Raw genomic sequence first — 12,655 nt, forward strand, 5'->3', positions numbered from 1 at the left:
TACTCTAGTTAAAATCTCCCATAACAATCATTCTTCTTGCACTTGCCAAATTCAACTGTCTAAACATTTCCTGGTACCAACCCTCTGTGCTCCTTGGGCTGTATCCACACCCCACTAAATATTCTGTCTTGCCTACCTCTACCTCACACCACATGCTCTCAAAATCATTTGTCTCACTTCCTTCCAAAGCCTCCACTCTTAGTGTACATAGGTTGTCACTTATCATAAGCAGTACTCCACCACCATGTTTTCCCCTCCTATCCTGCCAAAAAAATGCTGTACCCAGTGACTTCTATTCTTATTATATCCTCTCCTGTCAACCACATCTCAGTGATCCCAATATTTGGCCAGGCTGATGCTATCTGCACCACCAATTCTTCTCCCTTATTCCGCATACTCCTGGCATTAGTATAAAGGATATAAATGCCGCTGTTTCTATACCCAGCATTATCGCTTTTAGACTGCACTGGGCTGAATGTCGTCTCCCTTCTCCCAAGTATCCATTCCCACAAGAGGCCATCCCTGCTATCATCCTCCCTGGGACACACTGACTCGTTCAGAACCATGTTTCACTTCCGCATAGTAAAGTTGTTTTTGAAAAGACATTATATAGTCTGCTTCTAGTGTGTTTTTGTACTAGGGATGGCTTAAATATATTATTTATTTATGAATGCCATTATTTACGTTTTTTTTTATTTAGATAGTCATATTATATTGCTTTGATTTATCATTTAATAATCTTTGTAAATCATCTTCTGATGTAGCTAATACTAATACTATCTGCAAATAGTAGTGTATCTATCTTCATTTGTGGGATTACTTGTATATCAAATGGGTTATGCTGTTTCCAGGTTCTTATGATTTTATATATATATATATATATATAGAGAGAGAGAGAGAGAGAAAAGCAGAGGTGAAAGGGTACATCCCTGTTTTACTCCTCTTGATGTATTTTTCCATTCTGAGATGTGTTCTAATTTAACGGTCATTTTATTTTCTGAAGATATTTCTTCTATGGATTGTAAAACAAAATTTCGTTTTGCATGCAGTATTTGAATTGGTTAATATTTTAAGCAATTTTGGTCTACTAATTTTTTCATAATCAATAAAGGGCACGTGTTTCTTTTTGAAATTCTCTTCTCTTTTCTATTAATAATTTTAGAGTAAAAACTCGATCTATGAAGGATAGGCCTTTTCGGAAACCATTTTGTTTCCTTCTCCACTGTTTGCAAGAGAAGCAAGGTGAGGTCAACGGGATGATCTTTGCAACTGACTTTTTTTTTTAAAAAAAAAAGGTTATAGATTTGCTTCCAGACTATTTAGGTAGCTGCGAGATGAGTATGACAACTCTATAGGTGATATAGGATAGGTTAGTCAGCCTGCTATCCATGAAGTATATATTTATATATTTTGTGTGGGGGTTTTCCCCGTTTCCCTATTGAGCCATCCTAATGAGGTATTAAATACATACTAAATAATTAAATTAAATAATAGATCATGTGTGTGTTCACAGGGCCAGATTGCTTGTTCTGAAGGATGAAAAACCTGAGTTTCTGGGTGACAAAAAACCCTCCATATGAGACCAGCTAACTTACTGTTAGTCAAAAGAGACCAGATAAATGTCCCTCACATCATAGACAGGAATCCAACCCAGGTCTTTCCGACCAAAGGGATTTGTCTATACCGATGAGCTACGGAGGCTCCTAATCCTAAGTATTTCGCAATCATGCAAAACACAGATATGAGATATAACATTGAAATAATATGAATATGAAGGTTAATAAGATGATTAATATATTTCATCCACCCTTGCCAGTTGGGTGGCTAATTCTGGAGTGCAATTTTTAAGCATAATTGGGAGGATACCATCAGGATCAAGGGTTTTGTTGCTATGAAACCTATTGAGTATTTTTCTGATGTATGGTGAGAGGAGGTAAGTTGCATTTTTTTTTTTTTTTTGGTAGTTTTCATGGGCAATCAGTTAACTTAGTTGTACATATTAAGAGTTAAGAGTTGGAGGAGAAGACTGATGCCTAGAGTTCAGCTTTATCTATTGAGAATGTTACAATATGTGTGTGTGTGTGAGAGAGAGAGAAAGACAGGGAATCATGGAAGGGCAGAAGTTATTATTATTATGGGTATCTCCATGGAGTCAGTAGACTCATCGCGGTAGACCCAAACTAGCAAAACAATATCTTCTTGAATTCATTTCCAGATGAAGAGCTCACAACTGAGTCAGGCAATGAATTCCACTCATTCACCACCCTCCAGGCAAAAGACGTTGTTCTCACACCCTTGTTAACCACACTCTTCTTTAATTTCCAGGGATGACCTCTTGTTCTTCCATCACTATATTTTTTATTGCGGTACCCAACTTTGTATCATTAGCAAACAACTGAATATCTCCCTGTAAGCCACTTCCTATACCATTTATATACAAATTAAACAATAATGGCCCAAGCACAGATCCCTGAGGTACACCACTGGTCACCTGCTTCATCCTGGACTCGGCTCCATACACCACCTTCTGGTAATTCTTCCTGAGCCATTCTCCTATCCATATCACCAATTTAGTATCTATTCCCATCTTCTCCAATTTGCACAACAGTATTCCATGGGGTATCCTGTCAGAAGCCTTAGCAAAATCCAGAAGTACCACTGTGTAGCCAGTTCCTTTGTCCAACTCAGATGTCATTCTACTATGAAAAGTTAATAGATTGCTAAGGCAGGACTACCTTTAACTAAACCATGTTGACCTCTATAGAGTATCATATCCTGATGCACCCATTCTTGAATTTTGGCTTTAACCAAAATTTCCAATACAACCCAACAAGTTGCACCCAACAACTCTGGGAAGAGACAACAGTTTGCTTTTGATACACACAATATGTTTGCTGGAAAGAATATAGATTTGCATTTTGATAATGCTGGGAAATATAAAACTAAGAAAAATTTTAAATGAGCTGAGTGGCTTGCTTAATATTGATAATTTATTCCTTTTACAAGATTTTATTACTTTAAGTATGATTCTTAAATCTCCATTCTTGCAAGCTCTCCTTAGGTTATCAATCCTTTGAGAAGCCTTATTATTTGGATTAACAGATCATGAGACATTCAATAACTGTGAAAAAAAGCACGTGGGCTGGTAACATTTTTGTGATGCTTAAATATATATATATATTTTATTATTTATTTTTTCAAAGATATCATTGCTTTATTGAACTATAGACATACATTGCTTGTTTGAAAATATAAGAATATCAACATTATTTTTCAGAAAAGTCTTAAAGTAGTTTTGAGTTAAATAATCATGCCAAATGTAATGTGATATCTGAAAAACAGCTGTGTTAATGCAAGACATCAAGCTAATTTATTTTACATTCCATAGACATTAATAAACAATATTTAAATATTAGAGACTAAATGTTGTTTAGTACTGTGATCTAGATTTTTATTATTTCTTCTTCTTCTTAAGGATAGCTTTTGAAAAATTGCATCTGAAATAGCTACCCCTAAATCAAACATAGTTACAAGAGAGACGCCTAACCATATTCCAATATATCCACCAATGTAACTCAGGATCTCAATTTGCTGAAACAAAGATTGATAATATAAAATGTGCATGTAGAGAATGATAAATAAAATTCTATCAGTATAGCAATTATAAAGGTATATATAAATACCAAAATTAAACAGATAATACAAAAACAAAAAGAAAATTCAGTCATCCACAGTTAGAATGATGGGACAAGGCCTTTGATCGGAAAAGACTTCCATTTGATTCTCGCGATGTGAGAAATCCATACATGGACTTTTTCAATTCAATGTTAGTTAACTGGTCTTAGAAGATAGTGAGTTTTTTTTTTTTGCAGGCTTGATGATAAAGTGCTTAGAGAATACAACAATCACAAACATTGTATCAGGTGTATTATTAACATCAGACCTTGTAAGGGGGAGGGGAGGAGATATGCCTAGGTTGTTCCGTACCGGGGTATGCAAAGGATGCATGAACCAGGTGGCAGAATTTAGGGGCAGTAACGTAACATGTTATTGTACTTTCGGGATCTTTTAATATTTAATGGAAGGGGGTGGGAACAAAAATTTTGCACCCAGGCGAATTTTGCATCCATGTGCATTTTGATGCACACTAATTATACAAACATTGTATCAGGTGGATTATTAATATCAGTCCTTGTAAAGGGGGGGGGAGAGTTGCGCAGGCCATTCCGTAGCAGGGTGTAAAGGAGACAAGAACCAGGCGGCACAATTTAGGGGCAGTAACGTAACATGTTATTGTACTTTGGGATCTTTTAATATTTAATGGATGGGGGTTCAAAAAGTTTGCACCCAGGCAGTGCAAACCCATGGAATGGCTCTGGGTATGAGCATTTTGATGATGCAGACTGTGGATTATGTGGTGTAGGTGGTGGATTATGTAGGGATGTAGTGTAACCTTTTGTGATGAGACCTGGAATTTGTGGAAGTGTTGTATAATAATATTAATAACACAGTATTATATATTAACTTATCACAGACAATATATCTGTATGATACATATTCTATGATTTCTGGGCTGCCTGAAACAATAATCCCTGTATTCTCAATGATAGGAATTTGTGTATTAAGCAATTATAAGACAATATTATATCACTGGCTTTTTGATTTTTTTTCCTTATGATAATCTACCCCAAGCTTACCATACATTAGTTCTATGGGTGCTAAGAGTTGATTTCTGAAAATTCTGTTCTCAAGTACAAATGGAGCTTATTTTCAAGGCACTTTAGACTATCAGTAAGTTGGTGGATCTCACATCCAGTCGGTGAAGTTTGTCTATCACTTAAGATGACATAGCACTGTGAACTGGTTATCAGTAAGAGTAAACATGATTCATCTTAACAATAAATACTTCAGAAATTTGGTATTCACGAGGCTGCTTCTGATAAATATCATTTATTTAAAAAAATGATACACATCCAACACTTTTGATAAGCATTAGCTCAATACACCAACATCAATTCAGGAATCCATCATCACTAACTCACCTCAGATGAAAATTCCTTATTAAGATTCCTTGCATGTAGATATAATTCAAATTTGATTCTTTCCAAATAAAAGCATGTATCACATTATCCTTCCAAATGCATTAAGACTTTGCTAGGATTATAGGTTTATAGGATAAATATAAAACGATAAATATTAGTTTAAATTTTCCATAATGAATATTCAATTTTTTTCAGATTATAAATAGACTAGCAGCAAGAACATATGGAATATGTTTGAAAATGCTTCTAATTATGCTGCTCTGCTAATATGTTGTAAATCATATGACATTATGAAATTTATTATTATTGTTTTCTTGGGAATCACAAGACTCGTTGTGGAAGGTCAACGCTAGTCAACACATTCTATCATACCACTCCTTGAACTCAGAGACTGTTTGCACTTTCAACCACCCACTCAGACAATGCATTCATACTCCTACCATTCTCTATTATTATTACTATGTGACACCTCCAGGGAGTCCAATGACTCATCAAGGGAGAGTGTGCCAGCAGCATCGAACGATTGACCCCTTCCAACTACTAACTGCACTCAAACTTGCTTAACTTTTTGCAAGCCATTAGAAGCAGAGGCTCTACTAATCGACCAACCTTTGCTGGCTTACTTGCTTGCTCTATGCAAAAAAAAAATTTCTTTTTACCCTTTTATTTACTACTTCCCATTGCAAAGGGAAATATGTATATGAGCAAAATGAAGACAACAGGAGGAACTTGTGAGTTAGAGAGGACTATAACTGACCTTGTTGAGCCAGAGGCGAGAGATTCTCCATGTAGAGAGACGAGCGGTATGATAGAGGGCGAGAATAGCGAGGGAAATATGAATGAAAAAATGAGAGTGGGGAGTGTGGATAGGTTGAATGATTGTGAAGTTTTTAAAGATGGTCTCAACTGGGAGGATGAATGTCAAACAAGAGTGGCTGACTTCCAGAGAGAGATAGATGAGCTGAAAGAGCAGGTGGAATGTCTCGGGAATGTGATGAGAAGTGTGAAAGATGAGAATAGACAAATAGAAGAGATGAATGGAAGGCGAATCAGAGTAGGAGTAAGAGAATGTTATGGGAATGATAGAAGAGGAGAGAATAGGAACAGTAGAAGAGAGGGAATGAGAGAGAGAGAGCTATGGGAATGATAAAAGAGGAGAGAAAGGATCATTGGAAGAGAGGGAATGAGAGAGAGTTATGGGAGTGATAGAAGAGAAGCGAATAGGAACAGTAGAAGAGGGAGAATGAGAGAGAGAGCTATGGGAATGATAGAAGAGGAGTGAATAGGGTCATGGAAGACAAAGAATGAGAGAGAGTTATAGGAATAATAGAAGATGAGAGAATGGAAACAGTAGGAGAGAATGTGAAGGACCCCTGAAACCAGGGATAGAGTGATGTTAGGAAGGCAGGTAAGTAGGGGAACACAGAGAGAAAGTGTAAGAGAAGAGAGAGAGAGTGAGGGATGCAGGTGAGCAATCGAGGAACAGGGTGGTAAGAGGTGTGATGTATGGAGACTCAATGATCCGTGGTGTGCAAAATAGGATGCATGAGGCGTGTTTGCCTGGAGGAACGATAGAAAGAGTGACTATGGCAATTAAGCAGTGTGAAAGGGTGGATGAGGCGATCATGATGGTGGGCACGAATGACTTGAGAGGCAATGTAAATTAGGCAGTGAGAGATATGAGATTCTTGCTTGAGGTTCTACAAAAGAAAATGCAAAGAGGAACCATAGTGTGCATGTTGCCCAGGTATGCTAGTGAAGAGCTGAGCAGAAGAGCAGTAATATTGAATAACATAATAGCTAGAATGTGTCAAAAGAGAGGATTGGAATATGTGATGATTGGAGGGCATTTGAGGACAGAAAGGAACTGTATGCGAGAGACCACTTGCATTTGAATGAGGAAAGACATAGCCATCTAGAGAGTGCTGTTTTCTGAACGAGTCAGTCTGTCAATGTAGGGAAACTAGAATACCCAGGGTGGATGGTAGCAGGGGTGGCCTCTTGTGGGAATGGATGCTTAGAGGAAGGGGAATGATATCAGGTAATGCTGAGCCCAGTGGAGTCTAGAGGAGGATAATGATAGGTAGAGAAACAGTGGCAATTTATCCTTTATACTAATGCCAGGAGTATCTGGAATAAAGGAGAGGAATTGGAGGTACTGATAGCATCAGTCTGGACAAAGATTATTCAGATCACTGAGATGTGGTTGATAGAAGAGGATATAATGACAGGAATAGAAGTAGCAGGATACAGCATTTTTCGTCAGGATGGGAAGGGAAAGCTGGTGGTGGAGTCCTGCTTATGTTAAGTGATGACTTATATTCTCTAAGAGTGGGGGCTTTGGAAGGCAGTGACAGTAATAGTGAGAAAGCTGTAGCCAAATTTTAGTCCAATCTGCATATCTGGAATTGTGGTTAAGGTATTGGAGAGAACTAGGATACAGAAATGGATTGATAACAGCAGTATTCTCTGTGATTGTCAGCATCGGTTTCTTAAAGAGATCATGTTTTACCAACTTATCTATTATAATTAGGAGATGAATGCATTGGACAAGGGATGCATGTACAGTGGTATACTTAGATTTTTCAAAAGCTTTTTATAGACTGCCACATGACAAGCAGTTAAATAAATTGAAACAGGTAGGATTGGATAACAGAGTAGTGTGTTGAATTGCTGACCATCTATCAGATAGGCATCAGTAAGTTGTATCTGGTGGATGTAATATCTCAAAAGAGGAAGTTCGCTAAGATTAAGTGGACTTCATCTTAATAAGGTGTGCTACAGGGTCTGTGTTGGGCCAGTTGTTCAACTTGTATATTAATGACATCGAGACAGCTTTAACTGGTGATATACAACTGTTTCCAAATGATGCAGAATTTGGGAGAAAAATGTTTAGTCAAGCAAATGTTGGCTTACAGACAGACTTGAACAGGTATGGTTATTTAGTATGAAATGACAGTGGACTTCAATCATAATTTACCTGGAATGTTTTTATACTATTTTCTGTCCTGCATTGTCATAAAATGAATTACATTTAAGCTAGCTAAATAGCAATTCAAGCAAAAACTTTCTATACTTGTTTTTCTTAGCTCTATCATCCTTAAGATGGTGCAAAGCACAAAACCAGATGTGACATCACTGTTAATCTTGACACCATGGCATAACCATGAAAGAGAATTAAGTGTGTAACTTGTGGCATTACAGGAATGTTGACCACATGGTCTGTAATTCATCCATGACAGTGTGTTAAGTACTTATGATATACTAATTGATGGAGACTATGATTTTCTCTCTTGCCGAAACCTGTATCAGGAATTGTGTTATGTCCACCAATATGCTTAGCCAATATGAATGGGCTGGAAAGTGAAATGGTCAATTGAATGTAGCAAAGTGTAAAGTTTTGAAATTTAAGCAATGACAGGATGCAAAGTATACACATGGAGGGGAAAATAAAAGAAGTAGGAGAGATGAGAGATCTCTGAGTAGTGGTGAACAAGAACCTGAAATTCAAGGACCATATTGCACAAGTTGTAAAGTTGTCACATCAGATAATGGCTATGATGTGTGTGAGGACCTTAGTATTCAGAAATAGAGAGTTTAAGATTGGCTCTCTGAATGATATAGGCAGGTGTGTATGATGGAGCAGTATGTCAAAAAAGGAAGGTAACCAGTGGTGTGCCCCAGGAAGAGGAGAGAATAGGAACAGGCATCTGCTGTTTAGCTTGTTTGTAAATGATATATCTTGTGAACTGACTGGGGATCTTCAGTTATTTGCTGATGATGCCAAGTTGGGAAGAATTATAAGTAGCACTGCTGTTGATAAATCCCTTCAGGAAGATTTGAACAGACTTTTTCCTTGGACAAAAGAGTGAGGTTGTAGTTTTAATATCAAGATGTGTAAGGTGCTGCATTTTGGAATGCAGAAATATAAGGCTGTGTACTATATTGATGGTGCTGTACTGCATGAAATAGATGATTAGAGATTTTGGGAGTGATGGTTGACAGTAGAATGAAGTTTAGAAGGCATATTGCTAGGATTGCAAAGGTTGCACATTGTAGTGCTGCTATGATAAGAAGTACCCTAACATGCAAGGCTAAGGAAATGGTTGTGCCACTGTATAAGACACTGGTCAGACCACACTTGGACTATTGTGCTCAGATCTGGTGATCTGGTTTTCAGTGTGATGTGGAGACACTGGAGAGGATCAAGAGATGAGTGACTAAGACAATATCAGGTGTTTGGAATGCTGGCTATGGAGAGTGATTGAAGAAATGTGGATTGCAGAGTTTGGTGGATAGGAGGGAAACAACTGATATGATAGAGACATTTAAGTTAGTGAGAGTATCAGATTAATCCAGAGGGGATTACAGAAAGAGTAGAAGGTGAGAAGGGAAGAACCAGAGGTCATTCCTGAAGTTATGTAGAAGTATGGTAAAGAGGAGTGTGAGGATCAGATTTTTTACATGGAGAATTGTCAGTGAATGGAACACATTTCCAGAATGTGTAGTTGATGCAAGGAGTGTTAAGGATTTTAAGATTCTATATGATGTTGTCAGTTGAATGAACCTCCCATGATTAGTCTGTCGACTCCATGGAGGGTATAATAATAATAATAATAATAATAATAATTGTGCAAGATCTTGATGAGGCCTCATATGGATTATTGTGCACAGATTTGGTTCACTGATTTCTCTTATTGCAGCTGCAAATATGATTGAGACATATAAGTTGGTTAGGTGTTATCAGGCAACATGGAAGAAATATTTCATAGAATGGAAGAGGGGATTGAACAAAAGGTGATCTATAAAGAGGGTGTTTGCAAGAAGTCACGATCAGGTTGTTTGTTGGTGAGTAGAATGCAATGCTTGTGCTTTTGTGAATGTAGACACACACTGAATGATTTTAAGGCACAGTCTCATGTACTTTGTGTGTGATAGTGTGTACCTTCTGTGAGAGTTTCTGCTTCTGTGGAAGTTGGATGTTAATAATAGTGATAATAATAACAACGATAAATAAGTTTATTTGTTTTTCAATGAGGTAAAACATGGACAAGTAACATTTTCAGTGTGATGTAGAAACATTGGAGAGGGTCCAGAAATGAATGACTAAGACAATATCAGGACTTTGGAATGCTGGCTATGAGAGAGGTTGAAGAAATGTGGATTGCAGAGTTTGGTGGATAGGAGGAAGAGAGGTGATATGATAGATGGAGACATTTAAGTTAGTGATAGGATTTACTGGATTCATCCAGATGGGATTATAAAAAGAGTAGAAAGCAAGAGGGGAAGAACCAGAGGCCATCCCTGGAAGTTAGGTAAAAATGTGGTGAAGAGGTGTATGAGGAGTAGATTATTTTACAAGGAGAAATGTGAGTGAATCGAATGCATTACCAGAATGTGTTATTTCTTTTAAGGTTACACGGTGGTCAGCATTCATAGTGAAGAATTTATGGAGACATAACACATGAATATTATTTTCTTGATTATAAGTAAAGTAATTATTCCAGCACATGATTTGTATCTCCATAAATTATTCACTATGAAGAATGTGTTGTTAATGCAAGGAGTGTTAAGGATTTTAAGATTTGGTATGATAAATATGTTGTTAGTTGAATCAACCACCCATGATGAGTGTGCTGACTCCATGGAGTGTGCAATAATAATAATAATAACTATAAACAACTTTGTGAGGATCAATTACTACATGACCACTCTTTTTGGCAAACATACACAAATGTATGAATTAATCCTTTCACTGCTAAGAATATATAAGCTGCCCAAACTCTATTTGCTGACTTTTTTTCTTTTACATTACAAAATCCCATGTAAAGCATTAGATTATTTTCATTTCTATTCAAGTAAGCAAAAACTGTGTATAAACTATGTTTTACTGAAAAATTGCTCATTATTTTTCATACAATACTGAACATTCTGAATCATTTGATTCATACTTTTTTACAGTTTAGAAATTATATGATATTTTGAAACAAGAGGTATACACAGAGGGAGTCAAATATTTTTCATGTTTCCCTGCCTTCCCTTTAAATGAGGTATTTAAACACACACATTGCATTACCTTGTAGTACTTTTCAGAGTGGGAAGAACCAGTGTTAGGAAGTGTCCTCCTCTCATCCTATAGGATTGGTCACCACATAAGACACATCCCATTTTAGTGGTTGTTCTCATTATATGAAATATTTGAAAAGTTTCTCTTATTAGTCAGCTGAAGTCTGCAAATATTATCTTTTCCCTGAGTTCACCATTATTATTATTACTATCATTAATATCTGACCTCCACGAAGTCAGAGACTCATTGTGGGAGGTACACACCATTGCACACATTTCTCATCCAACTGTGCTTTAAACTGTTTAATGTGTCTACACTCACAACCAGGGGCGAGCCGGCCATATGTGCAATGTGTGCGATGCACACAGGCGCCAGGATAGTAAAGGCACGAAAGAGCAGGAAATACTAAAAAAAAAAACGTTTTTTTTTACAGTGATTTTTTTTATTGGAGGGGTGGGGATAGGGATGCCAACTAAAGTTTTGCACACAGTCGCTGGACACTACTGGCATGCCACTGGGTATAGGGGTGCTAACCAAAGTTTTGCACACATGCACCGGACACTACTGGCATGCCACTGGGTATAGGGGTGCTAACCAAAGTTTTGCACACAGGCGCCGGACACTACTGGCCCGCCCCTGCTCACAACACACTCAGTCAGGAAATGCATTCCATTCACCAACCACTCTCCATGCAAAGAACCTACTCTTCACTCCTCTGCTCACATCCTCCTTATACAGTTTCCAGAGGTGGTCCCTTGTTCTGCCCTCTCCTCTCCCATTCTATGAAAAATCTCTTCCACGTCAACCTGATAACAACCTCTGACTAGTTTATATGTCTCAATCATATCCTCCCCCTCTTCCTCCTATTCATGAGCTCAGCAACTTACATTCTCTCAATCTGTCATCGTACCAAAGACGATTGACCACCTTTCTGAATCTTTGCTGGACCCTTTCCAATATATCTTCATCACCACCAAGTAAACCTGGAGACCAAATCTGTACACAATAATCCATATGAGGCATTATACAATGGCATCATAACCTCTCTAGTTCTCAATGTGGCATGTCTGGCCACACTGCACAGGTTGTGACAACGTCACATCATTGCCATTATCCAATGTGACGTTGTTACAACTTGTGCAATGTGGTCCCTCAATTTTAGGTCATTTCCACCTATATCTCTCATCTCCTCTGCTTCCTTTAAATATCCTCATCAACAAGTAAACCCGGCGACCAAATCTGTGCACAATAATCCATGTGAGGCCTTATCAAAGCCTTATACAATGGCATCATAACCTCTCTATTTATGCATGTCAGGGTCCTCAGCATCATTGCCATTATCCGATGTGACGTCATCACAATTTGTGTAATGTGGCCCCTGAATGTCTGGTCATTCAGGGGCCACATTACATAAATGGTCATAATGTGCAAATTGTAAGGCTTTGCATTTTGAAGTGAAAAGATAACCATCTGCGTACCATGTTGATGGAACTGTACTCCAAGAAATGGCCGAAGACAGGGAATCTGGGGGTGTTAGTGGATAGGG

General features: G+C 37.7%; 1 protein-coding gene across 1 annotated transcript in view; it reads right to left on the reverse strand.

Moving 5' to 3' along the window:
* Window positions 1–3,219: 3,219 nt before the first annotated feature.
* The window catches only part of LOC150092471 (uncharacterized), a 340,631-nt gene continuing 331,195 nt past the window's right edge, over window positions 3,220–12,655 (reverse strand). Inside the window, exon 4 of the mRNA XM_090415136.1 lies at window positions 3,220–3,591. Within this exon, the coding sequence (XP_090271262.1) occupies window positions 3,406–3,591 (186 nt within the window). The 3' untranslated portion in view covers window positions 3,220–3,405. The remainder of the gene's footprint in view (window positions 3,592–12,655) is intronic.

This window comes from Typopeltis vanoorti, chromosome 26 (genome assembly GCF_054136105.1).
Source record: "Typopeltis vanoorti isolate ZY-2024b chromosome 26, IOZ_Tvanoo_1.0, whole genome shotgun sequence".
Taxonomy (NCBI): Eukaryota; Metazoa; Arthropoda; class Arachnida; order Uropygi; family Thelyphonidae; genus Typopeltis; species Typopeltis vanoorti.